The sequence below is a fragment of the Caenorhabditis remanei genome, chromosome II, assembly GCF_010183535.1.
Source record: "Caenorhabditis remanei strain PX506 chromosome II, whole genome shotgun sequence".
In the NCBI taxonomy this organism is placed as follows: Eukaryota; Metazoa; Nematoda; class Chromadorea; order Rhabditida; family Rhabditidae; genus Caenorhabditis; species Caenorhabditis remanei.
This window is the reverse complement of record NC_071329.1, coordinates 13,366,888-13,392,254: the sequence shown is the minus strand read 5'-3', so window position 1 is coordinate 13,392,254 and position 25,367 is coordinate 13,366,888. Positions and strand designations below refer to the sequence as shown.

General features: G+C 36.8%; 5 protein-coding genes across 5 annotated transcripts; 3 read left to right on the top strand and 2 right to left on the bottom strand.

Annotated features, from left to right (window-relative positions):
- Nucleotides 1–491: 491 nt before the first annotated feature.
- Nucleotides 492–1,217, top strand: GCK72_006639 (uncharacterized protein; the record flags this gene model as incomplete). The annotated part of the gene is made up of 3 exons (XM_003113610.2): nt 492–689; nt 736–820; nt 871–1,217. The coding sequence occupies 3 exons, from the start codon at nt 492–494 to the stop codon at nt 1,215–1,217; spliced, it is 630 nt and encodes a 209-aa protein (XP_003113658.2).
- A 2,530-nt stretch (nt 1,218–3,747) lies between these two features.
- On the top strand, nt 3,748–9,469 carry GCK72_006638 (uncharacterized protein; the record flags this gene model as incomplete). The annotated part of the gene is made up of 5 exons (XM_003113589.2): nt 3,748–3,977; nt 4,023–4,124; nt 4,175–4,362; nt 7,114–7,319; nt 9,335–9,469. 5 exons carry the CDS (start codon nt 3,748–3,750, stop codon nt 9,467–9,469), a joined length of 861 nt encoding a protein of 286 aa, XP_003113637.2.
- A 473-nt stretch (nt 9,470–9,942) lies between these two features.
- On the top strand, nt 9,943–12,671 carry GCK72_006637 (uncharacterized protein; the record flags this gene model as incomplete). Its single annotated transcript, XM_003113894.2, has 8 exons — nt 9,943–10,077; nt 10,123–10,171; nt 10,734–11,071; nt 11,117–11,223; nt 11,268–11,418; nt 11,480–11,557; nt 11,604–11,890; nt 12,539–12,671. 8 exons carry the CDS (start codon nt 9,943–9,945, stop codon nt 12,669–12,671), a joined length of 1,278 nt encoding a protein of 425 aa, XP_003113942.2.
- Nucleotides 12,672–14,878: 2,207 nt separating this feature from the next.
- On the bottom strand, nt 14,879–17,036 carry GCK72_006636 (uncharacterized protein; the record flags this gene model as incomplete). The annotated part of the gene is made up of 7 exons (XM_053725716.1): nt 14,879–14,988; nt 15,035–15,164; nt 15,213–15,570; nt 15,621–15,990; nt 16,041–16,152; nt 16,201–16,447; nt 16,885–17,036. The coding sequence occupies 7 exons, from the start codon at nt 17,034–17,036 to the stop codon at nt 14,879–14,881; spliced, it is 1,479 nt and encodes a 492-aa protein (XP_053589910.1).
- Nucleotides 17,037–23,438: 6,402 nt separating this feature from the next.
- On the bottom strand, nt 23,439–24,434 carry GCK72_006635 (uncharacterized protein; the record flags this gene model as incomplete). Its single annotated transcript, XM_053725715.1, has 3 exons — nt 23,439–23,463; nt 23,937–24,037; nt 24,138–24,434. The coding sequence occupies 3 exons, from the start codon at nt 24,432–24,434 to the stop codon at nt 23,439–23,441; spliced, it is 423 nt and encodes a 140-aa protein (XP_053589909.1).
- Between the last annotated feature and the right edge of the window lie 933 nt (nt 24,435–25,367).

The window sequence follows — 25,367 nt, the reverse complement described above, 5'->3', positions numbered from 1 at the left end:
GAGCACGAGATAAAACAAGAAAACGAGAAAATTGAAGAAAAAGAAAATACTGATTTCCACAAGAACGCTTTAAAAATAGCGATAATTGATGTGAAGAAAAATAATAAGAACTAACTTTGTATGAACTTCCGTAGACCGCATTTCTAACACTTTTCTCCTTGGCCAAAACGCAGCGAATAATTTCTGCGACCTCGAGGTAGAGCGCATCAGTAGCCATCTAAATTAAAACTATTTAAGTTTTTTTTCATTGTGGAAAGCAATACTTTCAGAAAGAAACATAAAACATTAAAAAAAGATTTGTTAAAAAATACATAAAAAAATTTTGGAATTTTATTTTGTCTGCATCTGCGCGTAGTATAGAGCGATCGGTGGTTGCGACACGGCGCGAACAAAAAATTTCAAAATCCAGGTTTGTTAACTTTTTTCCTTGAATTTCAGCTTTTCCAGCTTTTTCCTCCATCAATTTGCTCATTTTTCAGAATAAGGCAACAATGGCGTGGCGTAAGAAAAGCAAGAAAAATGTTCCAGTCGTTCAAATGAGCGAGGAAGAAGTGAATACCATTGAAGAGCGAGTTGCAGAACTGATGAATACTCAACTGCCTTTGGGAAGAGTCAAGAAAATCATACGAATGAATTCAGATGTCGAGATGATTAATAGTGAAGCGCTTCAATTGATGACCAAGTCAGCGGTGAGTTCTGCTACGTAAAGTTCTGTTTTTGATCAATTAGTTTCAGGAAATGTTCATAAAAGAGCTCAGCAACGCTGCCAATCAGAATGCTGCAATGGAAAAGCGAAAAACTATTCAGCCTAAAGATATTGGTAAGTTTGAACTAATAGAAAGTAAAATACATTCAACTATTATTTTCCAGATAAGGCGATTAAGAAGATTTGGGAGTTCGCATTTCTAGAAGACACCCTCGATGGATGGCCAAAAATCCAACCGAAGAAACGGAATCCAGGTGGCAATTCAAATCAAGACGACACAGTTATGGAGGAAACACTTGTTGAAGACACTGCCGGGGAACATGAAGAGGATCACGAAGATCACGAAGACGTCGAAGAACATGAAGAAGAAGACGAAGAAGAGCACAACGAAAATGAAGCTGAAGAAGACGAGTTGCCAGAAACAGTGCCTGAAGTCGACGGAGACGATGAATTCGTCGAAAAAGATGTTGATCGCCCCGCAATGAAGGATCCATTTGCTGAACAATTCTAATGTTCGTGTGTACTTGTATTTAGTTTGATGACTTTGTTTCACCATTCATTTTTTCTTATTTTTCTTATCTCTGTGAATCATAAATGAAAATCGGTTGTTTCAAATAAAACTGTTTTGTTTTCCCTTTTTTCATTCGTCATTTCACATATGACGCATCCCCGTTTTTTTCCGAAAACTCTGAATAGAAAATGTTATCACATTCTCATCCTCCTCTCCTTATCGTAACGCCAGAACACATTTTCCGCTTCATTTTACTATCCTTTTCTTCTTTATTTGTCCTTTTTAGTTCCCGAGAGTTCCCATCAGTTTGCACGCTACGAAAACGAACAGTCTTTACTATGAAGGTGAGAGTGAGAGAGGAAACGAGAAATGAGCCAAATATTGACCTAGATCGTGGCGGCGGACGCCTGTCTCCCACTCACTTTTCCATTTCTTTTCCACAACTTTTGCCATTCGGGTTTCCCCTCGAAAAACTAGGTCAGCTCGAACTCTTCTAGAGTAACAAATTGATAAGAAAACTATGATTCTGAAAATGAGTCGAATGTCCGATTTGTGTGACTGAAATATTGAAAAAGAGTTTGTGATTCGTTCTGAATCAGTGTCTGATCTGTGAATCAGAATTTGTGAATTTCGTGACGTAAATAGGAATCGTAGTTTGTTACCTTACCTTGGAGTTATTGAAAGTTCCTATAATACCGCTCAAAAAGTTACCAACTTTTGCTGTTTTCAGTTGAAAATGACTAAGTTAGACAGTGTATTTCGATGTCAAATGATTGTCCGATAAACTCAATTTTGTATAGGCTGAACAGAGCAAAACCACCACATAATTTATGTAGTTGACCATTTTTTTGTAGGGACTCTTTGTTGAAAGTTACAGGTTGTGAAAGTTAAAAGCTCCAAAATTTCGCTTAAATACACTGAAATTTGTCGGTTTCAGGAAGAAATGACTTTGATTACCTGTAACTTTCATTATAGTGTCCCTACAAAGAAATGGTCAACTACAAAAATTATCTGCACTTTTTGTTCTGTCCAACCCATACAAAATAAAATTTGTCGGACAATCAAGTGACACCGAAATACACTGTTAACGTTGGCCATTTTCCACTGAAACAGCCAAAGTGAAACATGATTTTAAGAAAATTTCAAAATGAGATTCCATCTTAAGATTCTGATTTCATTTTTAGATTTTTTTCATATTCGAACTACAGTTAACCTAGAGATAGAATCATCCAGATTTCATCTAGATCCATCTGATCTAACTCTTTTTCAGACCGGTTTTGTTGCAATTTTTTTTCAATTTCCAAGTTGTGAAAATCTTTGGTTAATCCTTCTCCCTCTGATGTGAACATTGAACAAAAGCGAAACAATGATTTAATACGAATTCAAACAATGTACAGTTCTCATTTCTCTGCTTCTCTCTCGTCTCCACTGGCTCAATGCTCTCTAACTCTTTCTACTTTCCGTTGCACTTTTCATATAGTGGGAAAATGTATGTTGGTAGGCAGGGTGAAGAGAGAGAGAGAAACGACGTGTAGTACATAGTTTATGTAAAGATGGAAAGGAGGAAAAAAAGTGGGCGGAGGGACGAAATTCGTCGCCATTTTGCCATTCACTCGGCACCCACCTTGACGACTGGTTCCTTTCTCGATGAATTCGGAATCTCGGATATGGAATTGAAAGAAAAAAAGGAGGATTTCGTTTTTCGGGAAATTCTTATTTCTCTTTATGTTCACTTTTATATCTTTTGGTTTCTTTCTACCAGTTTTCTCCTTTTCTCCGCCTTCTCATCTATCATGGCATTCCAGATTCTTTTGGTCTAGATCATCCAATAGGCACGACACTCCAGGTGATCTGCTTCTGATTCTTACCTGAGTGTCTGGGAGATTCTAGTCACTTTTTCTTCAGAAGAAGTTCTTAAAAAACAAATATTTTTCTGAAAATTTCAGCGTTCCAGATTCTGAAGCTGTGGGGCCCCCTTCCCGAAATTTTAGAATAGTATGGAATTCTGTAACTACCAACTTTCAATATCGAACCAATTTTTTTGAATTTTGGAGCAAAAAAGTATGAATTTCAGACTGTCTTGATCCCTCAAAACTCTTTTTTTTCTGTTCTCGATCTCCACTTTTTTCTCGGTCTCCCTATCCTTCCTCCAAATTGTCACTCGATCGCCATGCCAGTTCACCACCTAATTTCCATAACAATTCTCTCCCCATCTCCCCCTGCTATCACCCATTTCCTTTTCTCCAACCCAATCGACCCACTTTCTCTCATTTTTTCACGCCACACTAACCTAGAGAAAAGTTTCAGAAATGAGGAGAAGACGACGACCTTTTTCCCTCTGTTTGAACAGTTTTTATCTTTTTTATGAGATGTAGCACATTCTGATAGCGATAATATAACTCTTGAAACACGTAAAATCAATTTGTGGTTTCTGCACCATTTTGCCACTCTTTTTTTCTTCTTTTTCAGAACAACTTCTGTGCCTTTTTTTCCAGTTTTAACATTTTCTAAAACTCAATCAATTCCAGAAATGTCAGCTGAGGTAACAGAACGGTTCAAAGTATGGACCGGAAACAACGAGACGATAATCTATTCTCCTTTTGAATACGATTCCACGTGGCTCATCGAATCATGGTGGGACGACTTGACAATGCATACATTCTTTAAAAATCACTGGTTCAAATCTGTCTACTTGTCAGCTGCTTATGTTATTGCTACGAATTTATTGACGAGATATATGGAGCCAAGGAAACCGAAAAGGTAGGGACATCCGGATTCACAGACAGACATACAGATAGTTTTCAGTATGCGACCTCTATTACTACTTTGGAATGGAATCCTCGCCGTATTCAGTATTATGGGAACATGGAGATTCGGAATCGAATTCTATGATGCTGTCTTCAGAAGGTATATATTTGAAAATTTTGAAAAAACCTCTTAAAATATGAAATTTTCAGAGGATTCATTGACTCAATCTGTTTGGCAGTCAATCCACGTTCCCCATCCGCATTCTGGGCGTGCATGTTCGCTCTATCGAAAATCGCCGAATTCGGTGATACAATGTTCCTTGTGCTCAGAAAACGACCAGTGATTTTCCTTCATTGGTATCATCACGCCGTTGTTCTGATCCTCTCTTGGCATGCTGGTGGGCTTTTTTGAAATATTTTTTCTGAACGTTTCGTTTTACACTAGGATGTTTATAGTACCGTAATCCTGGAGATCCCGTAGATTAGATTTGAAAGAGATACCCAGTGTATCTGGACTTTGATTTTTTATATTCGAAACATCTGATTCGGAAATGTTGCGTAGCATGGTTGATCATCAAAAGGGACTGGATTCCTCTTCGGAATCATCTACGATCCTCTTTTTCATTCAGTCATCATCGTAGCCATATTCGGATTGAATCCAGAAGAGACATAAGAGAAATAGATGGATTAGAACACAAACAACCTTTTCTTTTATCCTCATCCTCCTTCTTCCAAATGGCTTTTATCTCAAAAGAGGGGAATAAGGACATAAGTGTTCGGAAAACGAATCAAAGTATAAAGAAAATAGGAGAGGGCTTCCAGTTTAGAAGAAGAAGAAGATGATGGCATTCAAATGGAACCTTATTAATACAATTAGTTCATTCTCAAGGTGGAATGATCGAAAGAGTCTAAAGATTAGTTGCTGAATTGGCGCATTTCGGGAAGAATGTAATCTGTACTTAATAACTTCTAAACAGGGAGGGGTTGGGGAAAAAAAGAAAAACCTTATCAGTTTAGTGCTTTTGAGAAAAAAATGCAAAAAATAGAAGGGTAGACATTCGGAAATCCGTTCTGCGAACTCTAGTTCTCTGATTACTCAGACCTCCGGACATCCGGACAGACAGAACTCCCCATTCTGAGTCACCGGCCTTAAAATTCGAACTTTGGTAACCTATCAGCTCGGCACAGTTCTTAAAACTGCGCTCCACCGAAATGCTCTTGAAAAATGTCTTTTTTCTCTGAGTCTCCCAATTTTGCACGCAATTTTCTTCGGTTTCGGTAGAGCGCGATTGTAAGAAATCTACCGTGCTAATAAGTCATCAGAATTTCATTTCTCACCCTGACCAGGCTCATCATCTGGCCAAACAATGCCCATGTCCATTCTAATCTATTTCCGTTCTAAAAACTAATCAAATCATGCAACAAACCGGTTCAACTTTCAAAGATATACCAGTTCACAAGTTCATAATCCATTCTGTCCAACGACAGTTTGTCCAATCGTTGATGACGACATAAAAAGGCGGAAAAAGATAGAGACTGGTATTCGCTTTTTTTGTGGCTAACATAACGTAACCACCGTGAGGAAAAAGGGAACAAGATTAAGAAGAAGCTGGGAAGAGAGTTTCGGGAGGAAGGAAAAGGCAAATAGAACATTATGATGAAGGCAGAAAAAGAGAAAAAGAGTGGGGTAGTGTCTGGTCAAATATCAAATAGACACAGGAATACGGAGAAAAATTGGTTACACTACTACAGAAATCAGTATCTTGTAGTCATGTAGTGGGAAAGAGAGGGGTCGTGGGATTCAGAAGAAGTCAGAAGAGTTGGGGGATCGTGGGAGTTTGACAAAGGAATTTGGAGAATAATTGTGAGTGTGGGATTGAGAAGATTAGATTAGAAAAAAGTTTTAAATCAAGGAATGCTTCAATTTCAATAAGACAATGCCGCTCAAAAGGATATAAACTTTGGCTGGTTTCAGTGGAAAATGGCCAACTTTGACAGTGTATTTCGGTGTCACTTGATTGTCCGATAAACTCAATTTTGTATGGACTGAACAGAGCAAAAATAGTGCATCATTTGTGTAGTTGATCATTTTTCTGTAGGGACACTACCACGAAAGTTACAGGTTGTCAAAGTGAAAATTTTCAAAATTTCGCTAAAATGCACTGAAATTAGTCGATTTCAGGGATAAAATACTTTGAAAACCTGTAACTTGCTAGGGAGTGCGCGTACAAAAAGTTGTTAACTACAAAAAAGATGTCCTATTCTTGCTCTGTCCAACCCATACAAAATGAAAATCGTCGGACAATCAGGTGACCCCGAAACACGCTGTCAAATTTGGTCATTTTTCGCAGAAAACAGCCAAAATTGATAATCTTTTGAGCGGTACTGTAGGTCATTCGTCAAAAATACCAAAACCCGGCAGTTCCTTTTTTAATACTTCTTTTTTAAAAGTCTTTTCAATTAAAATATTTATATTTTGATCTAATTATAGATCGAATATGATCTCCAACGGATCAGCGTAAAAATTGCATGTTTCTGTTTGAAAATTTGAAAGAAACGTCTGTGAGAAACTAAAAAAATGTCTCCTTTTAACCATTTTTCTACTTTTTTTGCCAAGAATTAATAAAACAGTATATTACAGCATGAACTAGTTCTCCTCTTTCCGATTCTCCAAAAATCTTGCTATCACAATCAAATCCTCCCCACCGATATCAATTGATCAACGTCATCGGATCATCTTTGTTCTCTTGTTTCATTGTTTCTCTAGTATGAAACACAAGCAATCTCATTCTCATCTTCCCCAAACAAACCACATTCTTTTCGGAGGAGGACAACATGCTTTTATTCCAATTTTGATCTTGATCATGCCATCATTTTGATAGAAAAACCTCCTTACTTCGAGAGAAGCCACGCAAGAAAAATTCATGAGGACGTAGTGGGGATGCCACAGAATAGAAAAGATACATCTCCATGGAAACGAAGAAAAAAGAAAATGGATGAGTAGAAACTACGAAAATATGACGGAGACAAGTGGAGAAGCATTTTAAATTTACGGGTGGCTGGGTGCATCTTGGAGAAAAGAGAATGGGGGGATGAGCATTCTGAAAAGGGGAATAAGAGTTCAAACTAATATCCTCTTCTACTTTCAGCCATCGAATTGACTGCTCCAGGACGTTGGTTCATCTTCATGAACTACTTGGTTCATTCCATTATGTACACTTATTATGCAGTCACTTCTGTTGGATATCGGCTTCCAAAATTGGTTTCAATGACAGTGACATTCTTACAAACACTGCAAATGTTCATTGGTGTCGGCATTTCGTGTATCGTTCTGTATTTGAAACTCAATGGAGAGGTTAGTGAAGCTTTATCTAACTATTTGACATATAGAGTACCGGCCAAAATGATATCATATTTCGCCCTTTTCAGTTGAAAATGCCCAAATTTGAGAGTGTGCCATGGTAAAACTAACTGTCCCAGAAAATAACTTTTTATGGGATCGTACAGACCAAGAGTAGAACTCCATTTTTGTAGTTGACACATTTTTTGTACGGATGCTCCCTAGCAAGTTACATATCGAAAAAGTAATTTCTTCCTCAAATCGACCCAGTGTAAAATAGTGCGATTTTTGAGTTGTCGTCTTAAAATGGCCATAACTCTCTAGGGAGTGTCCATACAAAAAAATTGTCAACTACAAAAATGAAGCTCTACTTTTGATCTATATGATCCATAAAAAATTACTAAACACATTTTTATGAACTTATCACTTTTCAAACCAGCAAAAACTCACTTTTTCAGCCGCGAAATATCTTTACAAGGGAACCTTTTAAGTGGTCCTTAACGCCAGCAAAAACGACCTATACAGGTCGATAGAGGATGTTTGAAAACCTATAAATCAACTTTCAAAAGTTGCTTCCGTGACCTGTAAGTGTCTGAAATCCCGACCTGAAAATTGGTCATTTTTACCATTGATTTGCTGTATCTCCTACCACGTTTGTAAAGACTACGGCGACAGTATAAAAACGTGATCGAGTGGCGCAGGTGGTTAGAGCCTAGGAGGAGAAAAGTTTTGCGCTGGTTCGATCCCTGCACCATCTTTTCTTTTTTTTTTGTTATTTTCCTTTTTTATAAATGTTTTTGGAAGCTATCATACAAGTTTTTTGTATCACCATCAACGTGATTCCCTTCGGAATCCATTCAAACAATGATTATAAGAAAGATCTGCCGGCCGACAGATGGAAGTGCCTCCAGGTGGAAATTTATAATTTATGATAGCTTCCAAAAAATATTGAAAAAAAAGAACAAAAAAACAAAAACAAAAAAAGAAAAGATGGTGCAGGGATCGAACCAGCGCAAAAATTTTCTCCTCCTAGGCTCTAACCACCTGCGCCACTCGATCACGTTTTTATACTGTCGCCGTAGTCTTTACAAACGTGGTAGGAGATACAGCAAATCAATGGTAAAAATGGTCAATTTTCAGATGGCAATTTCTGACACTTACAGGTCACGTAAGCAACTTTTGAAAGTTGATTTACAGGTTTTCAAACATCCTCTTTCACCCTGTATAGGTCGTTTTTGCTGGCGTTAAGGACCACTTAAAAGGTTCCCTTGTTAGGTGAAAAAAACCAACAACCTATTTTTAGTTGATTTTTATAAAAATTATATAGGTGGAAATAGTTTTAGGCATACTTGCAAACCGGGCCGTGCCGAGCCATCGGTTTTTATTAAATAACTCTCTTCAAAAGTATCGTATCGGGACAGCAGTTTTGCCTCTGTGGATTTTCTGCGAAATTTGTTTTGATTTTATCTGATAACAAGCCCAAATACCTATCATTTGAGCTATCAACCATCCCGATACGATATTTTTGAAGAGAGTTATTTAATAAAAACCGATGGCCCGGCATGACCCGGTTTGCAAGTATGGTTTTAGGTAACGCATAATCACTTTTTATTGTGTTTCTAAATGTTTTTATACCAATTTCTGCTTGTTTTATCCTCAAAAACAAAACTTCAATAACACTCGAAATCACTTTTTGTGCATTTTTTGTCTTTGATGTCTCTGATATAAAACTAGCTATTATTCTGAAACGCTATTGGTCACCTGGCGAATTTATTTGTGAACCTATTGCAAAAAAGATTTCGGGAAAACTTCAACTTTGAGCGGAGTTGCATGTCATGAACTCAAAATGACTCCATTTACTACTGTTAAAGTGAAAAAGGATCTTTTTGAAGTCAATTGCATGTAACTCCGAGCAAAGTTCAAATTTTCCCGAAATCTCTGTTGCAATAGGTACGAACCCTTCTCAATATAGATTTCTAAAAATTGAAACGTGTGACCTGCTCAGCAAAAATAACAATTCTCAATTCCAGATGTGCCAACAATCCTACGACAACCTTGCCTTGAGTTTCGGAATCTATGCCTCCTTCCTTATTCTTTTCTCCAGTTTCTTCAACAATGCCTACCTGGTCAAAAAAGAAAGTAAACCAGCTGTGAAGACGGATTAAATCAATTCCAAAAGCTTTTTTCACTTTTCAAAAGTTACATTATAATTACGAGTCATGTTCCACCATCAAATTTTCAGTTATCATTCTATTTCATTTTTGCTTCCCCTTCGTTTTTTTTGATTACAAATAAACTATTCTGTGTTGCCATGTCACAACAGAAACAAGAAAAGTACAGGGCAGGATGTAGTATTAAAAAGAAAACGGAGCAGCAGGCGTGTGCAGAAAAACGATAAATAGTCATATCAGCAAATCATACTTCCTCTCTCTCTCAATATCTATAAAACTACTGATACGTTCCAGTTTCTTTTTTCTTTTTTCCAACTTCTCCAAGTTTACTTCCCCTTTTTCTTCCTATCAGCTGTGCTGGCCCAGCTTGGAAATACACGTTCAATCAATAATTACCCTCTCTTATCAGTGTCTACATATATTTCCAATTCCTTTTCTCATTCTATTCTCCCCTTATTTATTCTTCTATGCTCCCTTTAAGTTCTGTTGATTTGACTGAAATCAATGTAGAAGATCTGGAAATAAAAGGAGAATGTCTCGCACGATTTCAACTCGGACAAGGTGCAATTGCTGACATCTTTCATGTGTTTTATAAGGGACATGTTAGTTTAATCAGATTCTGGTTTTACAAAAATGATTTTTTATAGGATGCAGTTCTAAAACGACCGAGAAACAATTACACGGATCAAGAGAAAAGTGAGTTTTCTATTTTCATTTTATACATAAACATTTGAAAAATTACTTTACTTTGAATCTAAAGAGAAAAAATAACTTAAAACTTTCCAGACATCGAAAATGATACAGTACCGCTCAAAAAAGTTTTCAACTTTGGCTGTTTTCAATGGAAAATGACCAACTGTGATTTTGTATGGGTTGGACAGAGCAAAAATAGCCCAGCATTTTTGTAGTTGATCATTTTGTTATAGGAACACTATCTTGAAAGTTACAGGTTGTCAAAGTGAAAAGCTCCAAAATTTCGCAAATTCGCAAAAAATTAGTCTATTTCATGGAGAAATGACTTTGACAAACTTTAACTTTCAGGATAGTGTCCTAGTTTTGTACTATCCAAACCATACAAAATTGAATTTAACAGACATTCAGGTGACACCGAAATACACTGTTAAAGTTGGTCATTTTCCACTGAAAACAGCTAAAGTTGATAACCTTTTGAGTGCTACTGTACATAGTTTTTTTTTTGAAAAAATAGTATTTTATCAAACGGAATCTGTCGCAAAACTTTCAATTTTCATGATTTCAGTAGAAATTCGCCGTGAAGCTCGAGTAGTTGCTGCCCTGAACAACTGTGAAAATGTGGTCCGAATATACGGAATCTGTGATACAATGCCTTTCAACGGAATCATAATGGAATACTGTGCAGGACCAAATCTATCAGAACTCGTTTTCAAGTTATACGAATCAAGGGTTGAAATGGAGACGATTCGAATATTCAAGTGGTGTCATGAGTTATCGAAGACTCTTTGTGAATTGAATGTCACTTATTTTCATGGAGACGTGAAAACAGAGAATGTGATAGTCAAGGAGAGACCTTGTTATTGTCAGAACGGAGTTTATAAAGATGTGACGATTCGGGATACGGTAGGAATAGAAGCAAGGGATTACTGTAGCAATAAATGTTTCCAGACATACCATCTTTGTCAGGCATGTCATGGTGTTCATTTGGAGCATCTTTCTTTGAAATTTTGTGATTTTGGAAAGTCATACGAGCATGGAACAAAAGAAAGAAATTTGTGAGTAGTCCCTGGAAAATTATATAAAAATCTGAGTGTTTCAGTGGAGGCACCGCAGAGTTTGCAGCGCCTGAAACAATTCAAAGAGGGGAATATACACAGAAATCCGAGGTTTATACATTTGGACATCTCATGTTGATTCTTGTGATTGGATTTCCAACTGATCAATGTGCAGATGGTCAGAGAAGGTTTCTGGTGAGTTGAATTATTAAGAGCATCTAGAATGTTTCATATTTTTTAACTTTTGCTTTTTCAGCAACTGTATAACAACAAAAAGTATGATTTGAGTGGATGTAAATCGAATTCAATATGTGAAATTATTTCCTGGTGTTTGGTAAGTTCCAGACATTCACGAAATAACAAAAACTAACATTTTTTAGGATAAGAACGCGGAAAACCGTCCAACATTCAAGCAACTCCTCGAGAAATTGAACAGTCGCTTCGATCATTATAAGAGTTTACGAGGGGATGACAAGAAATCGGCAGCTCACATTGCAAATATCGAAAGAGAAGAGTTTTTGGAACATTATAAGATTCCCAGAAAGATCACAATGGGTCACAGAACAGTCACAACGTCCACGTTTCTCTCGATATCTACGTATTCATCGAATTCTCAATTGGATCTTTCAGCTACTTATTATGGAGGACCACTGGATAATGATGTGTTGTGAGTATTTTCAGTTATATAGATTTTGCACTTTGTCCACCTACAATACCCATCAGAAGGTTGTAAACTTTGGCAGTTTTCAGTAGAAATTGTCCAACTTTGAGAGTGTGTCATGGTAATTCTGATTACCCCATCATGTAGATGTTTAATGAATCATACAGATCAAAAGTAGAGCTTCATTTTTATAGTAGACAACCTTTTTGTACGGACACTCCCTAGCAAGTTACACTTCGACAAAGTAATTTCTCCCTCACATCGGCTCATTTCACTGCTAAATAGAGTGATTTTTGAGCTGTCGTCTTGAAATAACTATAACTCTCTAGGGAGTGCTCGTACAAAAAAGTTGTCAACTTCAAAAATGGAGCTCTACTTTCAATCTGTAAGATTCATTAAAAACCTACTGGATTTGACAATCAGTATTACCAGGACATACTCTCAAAATTGATCAATTTCATCTGAAAACGGTCAAAGTTCGTATCTTTTTGCAACACATAATCTAAATTTTCTTCCTTTTCGAAACGATCAAGAAAAGTCCAAAGTTCCACGAAAAACCTCACATTATCAGAAAGGAAGTAACACTATTAATTCTAATACAATAATTTCTACAGTAATCCTCTTATCATCTGACTCTTTTTCTTCCAATTTCAGCGAAGAAACTCCACTTCCCTCGCCATCAACTTCTCGAAAATTCAATGACGGATACGAATTGGCACGTAGTTTCGTCGAGAACACATTATACACTGGAGATGAGTGGGTACCTAGGAAGAAATGTAACTTTTAGAAGACGACGTTTTTAGAAACTTGACATTATTTCAGAGAGAACATAATCATGTTACCGACGAGAAGGCGGAAAGGATCTTTTATTAGAAGAAATATTTTATTCAAGTATTTGGTTCAAGCAAAGAATTTGATAAGTGCAAAGGTTATTTGAACTGAAAATTTGAATTATTTTAAAACTGTTCGTATTTTCAGATAACAACATTGGCTAGGAGGGGACGATATTGATTCTCACAGCATTCCGCATAAATTTTTTTTGGTTTTTCAATTTAGAATTGTGTTTGTTAGATTGAATAATAAATGAACTTTAATTGATGTGTTTTGCCGTTTTGTTTATTTTTCTGGTGATTCGGAATTTTCGGAATTCGGAACTTTTCCTAAATTATTTGGGAAATTTTGGAACTCGGAATTATTCCGAATATTCTTTTTGGAAATTTCGGAAATTTCAGAAACTCTTTTTTTCAAGTTTTTCATATTAGCTCGGCACGGTTATTACAACTGCACTCCACCGAATAGCCCTTGAAAAATGTCATTTTTCTCTGAGTCTCCCAATTTCGCACACAATTTTCTTCGGTTTAAGTAGAGCGCGGTTGTAAAAAGCGTACCGTGCTAATAGTCAAAATCTGTAAATATGCAGTAAAAACTAAAAATTCTGTAAATTTTGACACAGGTGTGACGTTTCTTGCGATTCCGCACAAATATTTTTTAATCATCTCGAAAATATTTGAGATTTCGGAAATTTCGGAACCAAAGTTTTTCCGAAAAAATTTCTCAGAAATCGTAGATTTCCGAAAGTTCTGAAAAAATTGGAAATTCCGGAATTTCCGTTCCTCATATCTCTGATTACAACTATTACACGATGTAAGATCAAAATCTTTTCATTCAGACAGAATTCAGTAAAAAGAAGAGAAAAAAGATTGATTGAGAATTGGAAAAAACACGGATCGAGTTGACAAGAAAAGTTCAGAAACAAAGATATTCGTAATCAGTACAATTTCAGTTTCAGGGGAGAGGAGGGGTTACAATATATTAAATTAGGAAGCTTTTTTGATTTTTATTTGTAGACAAGGACCAATGGAAAAAGAGAAGATTAAAACAATCGAACTGGCAAGATTTTGAAGAGAAACTTGGGACTTTTTGATTCATTTCTAGACACGGCTTCAACCATTTTGAGCCAAAAAGAGAAAAGAGCTACCGTAATCTGTTGTGACACCAATCAATCGATTTTCGATTGATTTTTTTTGAAAGGGATAGTGAGAGAAAAGAGATAAGGGGAGAGAATGAGAAGAAGAAAAAGGAAAGGTTTACCCGGTAATTGACAGAAAATATCGGAAAGAGATCCGGAAAGAAGAAAAAAGAGAGAGAATAGAAAAAGGAATATTTCAGACGTATTCCTCTTCGGCAATACTGCAGCAAATGGTGAACGGTACCTGAATTTCACCGTGAATTCTTGAACAAATTCTTGATTTTTGAACAAAAAAACGGTTTTGAATGACTTGGAAAAGAGCACGAAAGCTAGTGATCGGGGGAAGAATAGGGAGGAAATTTTGGATGGAGAGGGAGAGAGAGAGCGTAGCGGAGAGAGAGACGCAGAGAGAGATAGACATCACGGCCAAATAGAGCTGGGCGATCACTGAAAAATTCACGAAATCAAAAGAGGGAATAATGGGTAAAATTTGGATAACATGCAGGTTTCCAAGGGATTGCAATCGTGCTCTATTGCCTGACGGGTCTGGAGCGAGTACTAAAATCAACCGCGCTCCGTTGAAGTCAGCGAAAATTTAGCGCGAAATTCAAATTTTTTATTTAAAACTTTATTCATTTTTTTAATAGAAATGATCTTGGAAAAACTGGAGACTGACGAAAAACTGACCAAAAATCCGGCAAAACTGGTATAAACCGGCTCAAAAGGTGTTCGATTAAGCTGCATATCAAAATGCCAACGTCGAATTGAAAAAATCAAAATTTGAATTTGCCGCCAATGTCTTGCGGACCGCGTTCGATTTCAGTACTGACCCTTAGACCCCGTGCTTATGGTAAAAGCCTGCAAGTGCGCTCCATTGAAGCATTTATCACAATAGAGCACGTTTGCAGATAGCTGGAGACAACTTCGCTCTACTGAGACAATTCTCAGTAGAGGAGAGTTGTATTTTGAGAAAACGCAATGAAACTCGAAAACTTGGATAAATTACAACGGCACACATTATCTTTTCAACAAACCTGACTAAGTTCCGAATCAAGGGACGGAGAATCTCGCTGTGGATCCGGACTATCACTCGTACTCGCACTCTCTTCTTCTATCACTCCGTTTACATTTCCACCTGAAATCATCATAGAAATTATAAATTCCGAGTGAACGTCCCCTACCATTACACGTTGTCGGCTCATAACTAGCCGTTTCAATTTCAATTTCTTCTTTCCATTTTCGATGATTATGTTGCATATTTATCATTAGTTCAGAGGTTTCAAGTCCAGGAAGAATTGGAAGAAGACCACTCTGGAAAAATATATAGATTTAATATTGTCTCTGAAAATCAATACATACCTCATGCATTGCCTGAGCCAACGGACTAACAACATGAGCAATGAACGAGTCTTGTAACTTCGCCACTTGTGCATCTCCTCTATCCATATACGGAGTAATTGCTAATCCTCTCTTCTTCTCATCGTCTCCTTGCTCATAGAACTCTTCACAGATTCGATCAGTCCACTGTCGATGCAATCCGTATGGTTTTGTTGGACTGTTGATATCAGCCATTTTGATCAGAAGTTTTCCGACGAGTAGTCTATCAGATTCCACTTGAAGATCCATATCGGATAGTCGATCATTGAATGTCATTATGATTTCAAAATGTTGTTTCAGATCGGTAGCCAAGATATATTCCAGGACAAGGTATCGGAATCTGAAATTTCAATTATTTTCAATAAAATGATAACTCTAATAAAAAAATACCGTTTCATCTCAGCAGGATCCAAATTTTCAATAAAATGATTCTCGGGCCGACACAATAATTTCCATGATTCAGCTGCATGATGGTTCTCCAGCACACTTCTATCATTGTATAAAATAGCCTTCTTGTCTTCTACAGTAACCAAAAACGCATTAGTTCTTCCTGGATGATCATAATCATGCATTGCGGCTGCTGTGAATAGAGCCATCAACTCCAAAGTACTCATTTGAGACATGACTGATGCAGCCACTGGTAGTGGTGCCGGGAGTAGGGAATCTGGAGATTTGACGACACCGAATTGCGGTCGGACTGGATGAACTGAGAGATAGTAACAGCCATGGAGGACATCGGCTGCATGGATTCGGTTGTGATCTGCAACAACAAGATGAGTAGAATACTGTAGTTTTACAAATAATGCTTACATGGAATCTCCCAATATCCCTTCTCAAGAGCATGGAAAAAGTTGAAAAACTTGATTGGTGACACTTTGAAAATCCGGAATAATTCTGATTGTTGGAAGATGTTGTACGTTAACTGAAAACTCATTTTCTTCAATTGAAATCATATTCGGAAGTCTCTTACCCTGCTCAAAATAGTCTTTGGATACTTCCTCGAAATCTGGAAAATCGGGAACGCCCATTCTGCAGTCTCACTAAAGTCCGGGTCGTTGTCAAGTTCTTTTGTGTCGTATCGTTGTCCGTCGATTGTAGTGACTACTGTATCCACGTGGGTTCCTGATTCCTTACGGGACACACTGATTTTTCGGAGGACATCTACAGGTATTTCGTGTTCATTGTTATTTGATGGAGTGGATTCGGTTTTCCAGTAACTGAAAATAAAATGGATTAGGAAAATTGGAAATGAGGACGTTGAGGATCTGGGGTTCTTGTCTGCATCACTGGAGGGACAGTAAGTGCGCTCTTCTGATAACATAGTGAACTCTGCTATTACCACGCCACGTTTCTTACAACTGCGCTCTACTGTAATTGAGAGACTCAGAGAAAGATATTAATTTTTCAAGGGGGGATTTCGGTGGAGCGCAGTTGTAAGAACTGTACTGAGCTATTAGTTGTAGATCAGACCATAGTTGCACGGAATGGGATTTTTCGATTTGCGGAATCCGGAATAAAATTTTGGAAATCCGGAACCGGAATGAAAATAACTCGGAATTCCTGGAATTTCGGAATCCGGAATCCGGATTCCGGACAACTATGGACCAAACCGGCTATTGAGACATTTAGAATTTTCGGAATACGTACACCGTACCTAGCAAACGCTGTCAACGGGGAGTTGACCCTTTTCTGAAGTTTCTTTCCAACCAAAACTCCAAACGGTTGAATCTCCTTTCCAGTATCCGAAGATTTAGCACATGCGTTACATGTAGTTTTGGATGTACTCGGACTCAGTGCACTCGTCATTTTCTCATTTCTTAGAATATATTCATTAGGGATTCGAAAAAGAAGAAGCGAGAGGAATAATTAGAAGGAAATTAAGAAAGTGAGCACTATCTTTTCCCTTTTTCTCTTTTTGGTTTTCGGAAAAGGGAAAATATGAGTGAAACCAAAACAAGAGGGATTTGAAAATAAAGGAAACGAGAAAGAGAAGAAGAAGAGTGTATGTCAGTGCTCGGTTCCTCTAAAAAAACGGAACGACTCGAAAAAAAAGAGTCAACCGAACACAAGACCCGTGGCAAAAAATGGGGAAAAGGGACCCAGAAATGGAGGGACCAACAAACAAAACAAAACGGGTGGGGGTAGTCTTGAAGAGAGAAAGAAAAAGACACGGGAAGCACGGAAATGTCTTTTTTCGCCTTCGAAAAAATTGGGGGACAGACCACGAGGGAGTGTATGGAAAAAACAATTACCCCCTGAGGTTCAAAACTGAAAAAGGAGAAAAGGGGGAACTGGTGGCAATCAATAAAAGTTCAGAGATCGAACAAACTTCAAAAAATTAGAGTCCGGAAGTTCTGGAAAACAAGGGAAATTGGCAAATTCCAGAAAATTCTCTGATATATTTCCCCTTGGTCCAGTTAACCCTCAAAATTACCTATTATTTTTTAGGGTAATTACTATAAATAATGGGTAATTTTGGACAATTTGAAGCAATTTTAGGTCGAAATCAGTGAAAAAAACAGCTAAAATCGGATCTAGATAGATTTTAGTTCATTCTCAACTGATTTTGGGTGTTTTCTGGTCAAAAATCACTCAGAATCGTCTCCTGGCGAGTTTTAAAGTAGGTTAATCATTATTTTCAGTCCAATTAATGGTTTAAATTTCCTATTCTACATATATCAAAGCAAATTTTCCCTTTTCATACAGATCTTCCAGCCAGAAGTCTTTCTAGAGCTCTGAATCGGAACACATACCAAAAAATGCGTCGAAATCCACTTATTGTCTCAAATTTCGTAGACGTATCATCCTACATTTCTTATTTCTCCTAAGCATTCTGACTGACAATACCCCCAGACATTTGCGATATAAAAAATTCAGAAGCTCGAAATGAATAATATAAACTTCACACTGTGAATCAATATATTTATAGCTTCGAAAATGCTTCTCTCTCGTTTTTAATAAACATGAATTGAAAGAGAGAGAGAAAATAGTGACATCTTAATGAGGGCACTCATCCTACTTCATTAAGGGAAAAACGAAGAAGAAAGAGATGGAAATAAATAAGAAAAATTGAAGAAAGACGAAAAGATAAAGGTCAGATAACTCTGAATTTGAGGTTGGAGAGCAGAGATTTATTCTGGAAATACTGTGTAGTCTCTCCATTCAATAGTCATTCAATGATCAAACAATTCCGTAGACAGGTGTCTTTTGAGCCAATGAGCCCACTGACTGCATTCCAGATCCTTTTTTTGAAAGATTTGCAGAAAACCTTGTTACGAGAATAGAATTGAGATAGTTGGCCAAATCTAGATAATTCCGAATCTATTCTGAGAAAAACTGTGACTGAATACGTGGAATATCTCATGAGGAGGAAAGGGTAATTGGCCAAAAGCCTTCTTTCTCTTTTCTATGTTTTTATCTGAAAGTGAGCAGAAAAATAAAACAGATACACCTCTTTTCAGCCGGTCTCCACTCCATTTTCAGACAAATACATTAAAACGCGACAGCTGGAAAAAGGAAAACAAGCGAGCAAATTAAGAAGATATCTTTTGATCTACATTAATCTATGTTTCTAATGTTTTGAAAGGTTTCATATTTCGATAATCACATAATTAGTTCCTGGATTTAAATCTCTTTTTCAAATTTTTATTTCTTCAAAAACTCACTTTGAAATATTCAGTTTCCCACCGAATTTTTCTAGATAATTCGAAATATAGAAGTTCATATTCTTCATCTTATTCTAACCAATTCGACCTACCAAAAAGAGAAAAGTATATGGGCGGGATCATGGTCATTTTGACATATTAAATTGGTTCTCTAACTGAACGAGTAAAAGAAAAAACCAGACTGCCCGAGAACCCATAATTTTGAAACAAAAAAAAGTGAAATGTGGGGTACATAAACAACAAAAACCAAAAGATAAGTGAGCAGGTGGAAAAAAAGAGTAACTGGTTACGTTGTGCAAAGGATTGTTGAGTTTCAGAAAATGTTTAAACTCAGAGTTTCTAGGCTAGAATGAAACTGGAACACCCCATGGACAGCCCTAAATAAAACTTTCTCAAGTTTTTCAATCTCACGCTTTCTTGTATTAGCTCGACGCTGTTCTTACAACCGCGCTCCACCGAAATACCCTGGATTAATACAGTTTCGAAATTTATAGATCCGTGGCTAACTCCTATGAAAATTTTGAAGCTACTGAAAAGGCTTTGTTCGAATACTCCGCCATTCTCAAAAGTTCTCAAAATTGGACACCCATCTTTGGTTTTTTCCGAAACAAAGAAGCCGAAAAGTTGGTTTTCTCGCTCTCCCCTTGTGTTAAGTAAATCTACGTCACAACCAGGAAGAACATAGTGAAAAGTAGTCGGAAAAAGGTTCTGGAGGAGTAGTCACGGCGAAAAGTAAGAAAATGTTGGAAAAAGGGAAGAAAAAAGACAAAAAACTTCTTCTTCTTTTGTTTTTCTCTGTCATCTCTGCCATATCTTTCTCTCTATTTTCTCCTCATTTCCGTTCGTTGTCTTTTCTTTTTTCTTCTTCTCTTTTTCAAAGTCTCAAGATCCCGAAACATGGTCTTATTCCAGTACTAACTAACTAGATCTCACTTTTTAGGTGTCTAGACGGAATTATATGTGAGGGAATAAATTGAATGAATTTCAAAAAAAGAGCAGACCAGACTTGAAAAAAAAAGGAAAAGTGGAGATGAATGAAATTGGATATGAATAGAAAAGTCACTTGTTTGGAGACAAAAAAGTGGTTGACAATTTGAAAAAAGGGAAGAAAAGTGGAGGGGAGTGACATGTCAGAAAAGAAATGGACCAGTTTTGAAAATGGGTTATATATGGGGGGGGGGGGGGGGGGTTCAAGTGAGGAAGGCATATCTTTGAAACTCAAGACAAGAGGGATCTTTGAATTGAGACGTTTCGAGTGTTGGGTTGAATGAATGAAACAGTAGACCTGCTCAATGAGTTCAAATCATATGATACCTATGTATGCTCACTAGGGAATGACCTACACATAGGTTGGAGATACACAACATGACCTATATTGCTGGAAAGCTGACGTTTTCCTGATTCCGAATCTATATTCAGTTTTTGCAGTGGCCCTCCCAGTTTTGAGAAATCCGGCTCCAAAGTTAGGGTAAATTTCAGTGCTAAAACTCGAGTTTCCAACCCGCGTGTTGCCCTAACACGTAAATCCATTCGGAGGTTAGTTAAATCAGCGGTTGAATGGTCGAGGTGGTTACAGGTGTGGTAGTAGGTGGACACTCTATGGTTCGACTCTTTGCCTTTTTTCCTTCATTTTTACTTTTTTGCAATCTTCGTTTTTGGGTCCCATGGTCATCACAATGTGTCAGAATTCGGTTTTTGAAGCTATTCGAGTCTATATTGACTTCCTGCGACGATTTAAGAAAAAAAAATTTTTCAAGAAATTCAACTTTTCTGTGACCAAGTCCATGGTGAGCAGTCGGATTATTTTTTGAAAAATTTTTGTTAAAAGTTAGAAAAACAATAGAAAATGTTATATCAAGCACCGAAAATGATTTTTCCGAAGTTTAAATTTCTTGTTACTCTGGTATATACTTTTTTTGAAGCACTTACTCTGCTTCTTATGTGGTGATTCGAAGTTAAAGTCGTGAAGATCTGTATCATGTAAACATGGTGGAATCTAATATCAAAACGCATTTTCTATTGTTTTTCTAACTTTTAACAAAAATTTTTCAAAAAATAATCCGACTGCTCACAATGGACTTGGTCACAGAAAAGTTGAATTTCTTGAAATTTTTTTTTTTCTTAAATCGTCGCAGGAAGTCAATATAGACTCGAATAGCTTCAAAAACCGAATTCTGACACATTGTGATGACCATGGGACCCAAAAACGAGGATTGCAAAAAAGTAAAAATGAAGGAAAAAAGGCAAAGAGTCGAACCATAGAGTGTCCACCTACTACCACACCTGTAACCACCTCGACCATTCAACCGCTGATTTAACTAACCTCCGAATGGATTTACGTGTTAGGGCAACACGCGGGTTGGAAACTCGAGTTTTAGCACTGAAATTTACCCTAACTTTGGAGCCGGATTTTTCAAAACTGGGAGGGCCACTGCAAAAACTGAATATAGATTCGGAATCAGGAAAACGTCAGCTTTCCAGCAATATAGGTCATGTTGTGTATCTCCAACCTATGTGTAAGTCATTCCCTAGTCAGAAATGATGGCTACCGATCAAGAAAGATTTGATCACTGAGGTATTCTCAATCTTTAGGGATGATATTTGAACAAAAAACCAACAGTGAACCTGTAGAAAATCCAGAGCTAGAAATAATTGAGATTAAAAATCTGAAAAATTTTGAAATCTTGAAAAATCCCTTCAAAAAACCTCTATCAAATCCAAAGCTGTGGTAAAAAAGAACTAAAACTCAGTTTTTTGAGTGAAAATCCTTGAAAAACGCATTAAAAATCACAACAAAATACGGCTGAATGTGATTTCAATACAGTTTTTCCATAGAATTGTCCGTTTTTTGTTGAAATTTGATAGTAGTTTTTAAAATCATTTTCGAAGCATGTTCAGCGATCTTCAACGGTTTTGAACAGATTTTCACTAGAAATGCGAATTTTGAGACTATTTATAACATTTTTCTGTGCCATTTCCTCAATTTGGGGCAATTTTCGATAGTTCGAAGCTGATTTTTCACCCCAAAAGACCAATATTTGTGTGAAAAATTCATCAATTTCGGTAAAAATAGTGATTTTCTCACATCAAGTAAAAAGATGATGGTTGAGCATGATTTATAATTTCAGACGAACTTTGAAATCTTGAAAACTTTGAATTTTAAGCCAAAAATAGATTTGAATTTAAAATTCTCAGAGTTACAGAAAAACGTTATCAGATTACTTTGTTGAGGATTCTAACAGAACTGATTATAATGAAAAGTCAGATCCTATTTTCAATGCAAAAGAATTTCACTAGAAATTTAGAAAAACCGTCACTAGAATCAAAACAGCTCTCCAAATACAACTTTTCGACCGAAGCTCAAAAATGAAACGACAAAAAGTTGTTATTTTCGCATTCCTCAGAAACGTTATGGAGCATTACGAGAAAGTGCGTTTCAAATGAGTCTAGACTTTTTAATAGAACTCTTTTTTCTAACTGAAAATAATGTAATGGAGACATCAATGATCTCAAAAAAGCAGTATTGTTGGAATTTCCTCCTCGAACAATAAGTTTTCGAAACAAAACTCAAGCTTTACTTTTCTCAAAAAAAACAAAAGAAGATTTCGAATAAAAGGGAAAAAAGAGAAAAGAAATGTCAATCTTTGGCGTATTCTCCTCCCCTTTTTCTCAACATTTTTCTATCGGTTTGCTCCTTAAACTTTTCATTTTTCCATACATTTTTTCGTTCTGATAAAGATGGAAAACGTAGGAGAAAGAATGAAAAGGAAATCAAGTTAATGTCGTTTTTTGAACCACGAGGAGATGAAAAGAGAGTGGCCGGATTGGAACATAAAAATCGAATTCAGAAGATAGAGAAGGGGAACAAAAACGGAAGAAGATTTGTAAAAAGAAGGACACAAAGAGAATGAAATCTTATTGGGATCCTTCTGTGTTCCCACGTCTTCTTCTTCTTCTTTTAGTTCTCATTTTTCGTTTCCGCTCCGTCCACTCTATTGAAATCAAAGAAGAAGAAGAAGTGAATCTCGTGATGATTTCGGAATGTTAGTAGTAGTCGTCGTAAAGCTTCTGCTATTTTGATCACTCAAGTATTGTTGCTGATCTTTCGAGAGAGAGGAAGAGAAAATTGATACTATCGTTCAGACGATAAGGACTGGGAAAGTGTTTTGCAGAATTAGTAGTAAAATGGGAAGACGATTTGGAGAATTTTGATGAACTTCTATCAAAACTGTCGTACTAGGAAAGGATCCCGGAGATGGAGTTACATGCGAGATCTATATCACTAGAACGGAAATTTTGCGCTGATTTCAAATCTGTGTTTCAATTTTGCAAAACGATTCTGTGAAAAACGTTATTCGCGTTTTTGTGGCTTCTCAGTGCAAAAATGGGCATTTTCAACACTCACAAAACTAACATTTTTCATATTTTTTTTCTATTTTTTTTTGTTGTACGTATATTTCCAATAATGTAAATTGTATTGTTCATATTTGAACTTTAAAAAATTTTCAGACACATTTCTTATAGATGCGTCATTTTTGAAAATTTAAGTAACTGCACAAATTTTTTTTCTGAAAATAAATTCTGAAATCAAACTTTGCCAAAATCATTTTTGAATACGTAATCATACGTACAAAACAAAAAAAATTGAGAAAAAAAGAAGAAAAAACTTTGATTTTGAGAGGCTTGAAAATGCCCATTTTCGCACTGATAAGCCACAAAAACGCAAATAACTTTTTTCACAAAATCGTTTTGCAAAATTGGAATTGAATTCAGCGCAAAATTTCTGTTCTAGTGATATATATCTCGCCTGTAACTCCATCTCCGGGATCTTTCCCTAGTGAGCATGAAACAATACCTAAAACGAAGTTCAATTATTTGACACTTTCTGGAAACAATATTCAGATGGGCGCGATGACTACGCTACAGTAAGCTTCAATTATTAAAGGAATAGTTCTCGTAATCCTAAACGGAATACCGTCTGGTCCTTTACCTGTCACATTATCAGAAGTCCCTACTATCCCCATGAAATAAGTTTGCTCACCTGCTGCTCCTCGCTTTATTTGGCTCTGCGGGTACTGTAGGTAATCCGGTTGCAGATGTGACTGTTGAAAATGTGATGTTGGAAATTCGCGGTTTCGATGCCTGAAATTAAAAAAATTAGAAAATTTTCTGAGTTGTGAGATCATCAGATCCCCAAAAGCCTTCTGGTTTCCCTATTTCCTAAGTTTGGAATGATCCACACCTCGAAACTACTCGCCTCAGTCTGAAAACATCCGACAAGATCTCTCTCAACGATCGGTGTCGTCTGAATGGCGACCGACGATCGTGCTGGGACGAATCCCAAACACTTCGCCACGTATTTCTGTCTGGTCAACAGTTTGAATATCAAGTTATCAACAGATCCCTGTCGATTCATAGAATGTGTCGACGAAGAGGCCGACGATGGAATCGAATGGAACCCGTTAGTTGTGAGTGGATGACCGGCTGATTTGCATCGAGATGCTGGTGAATGTGATTCACTTCGACGCGATGGAAGCATGTGATGGTGAAACGTTTGGGAAGAGGAGATTATGGTGATAGGTGGAATTGTCAGAGGGGGAGTATTTGGAGTAGGTTCTGAATTGGATGTAGTCAAGTGACGGTTATGAGAGAAACGGTAAGGAAAAAACGAGATTTAAATGGAACGGAAAGAAGGAGAACACATCAGAATCTTGAGCCGACGGATGAAAATCAGAAGAATAGGAATCAGATATAAGAAGTGGATACTGAATACCGGAAAACAACAAAATGAGATAGTCAAGTTACCGTATCCCTGCAGTAACGCTCAAAAAATTATGAACGTTGTCTGTTTTCAGGTGAAAATGACCAACTTTGGCAACAAACCTGTAACTTGCTAGGGAGTGCTCGTACAAAAAAGTTGTCAATTACAAAAATGATGTGCTATTTTTTGCTCTGTCCAACCCATACAAAATAAAATTTGTAGGGCAGTCAGGTGACACCGAAATACACTATCAAAGTTGGATATTTTCCACTGAAAAAGGCCAAATTGTACATCTAACTGCACGGTAGTCTGGATACTGAAAGAACAACAAAATGAGATATTCAAGCTACCGTATTCCTAGCTCTACTTACTTTTCTTTATCAAACTCTACCAATTTTAAAACCAACAAAAAAAATGAATCATACGAAAAAGTCAAAAATTCTGTGTGGTCTGCTCTCAATTGTTTTTTTGCCTCCGAACTCTTTTACAATCCCGACGACATGAATAATTGAAAGGTCTCTTCTCTTCTCGTCATGTCAATTCTATCCAATTCTTTCTGCACAGCAAAACAGAAAAATAATTCAACTCCTCAAATTTTTGGAAGTAGATCCTCTTGTTTTATTGTGAAATGAACAAAGAAACGAAATGGAACAGCAGACAGAAATTCAATGCATTAGGTAGTTGTTGATTATATAAGAAAAGAGAAATAAG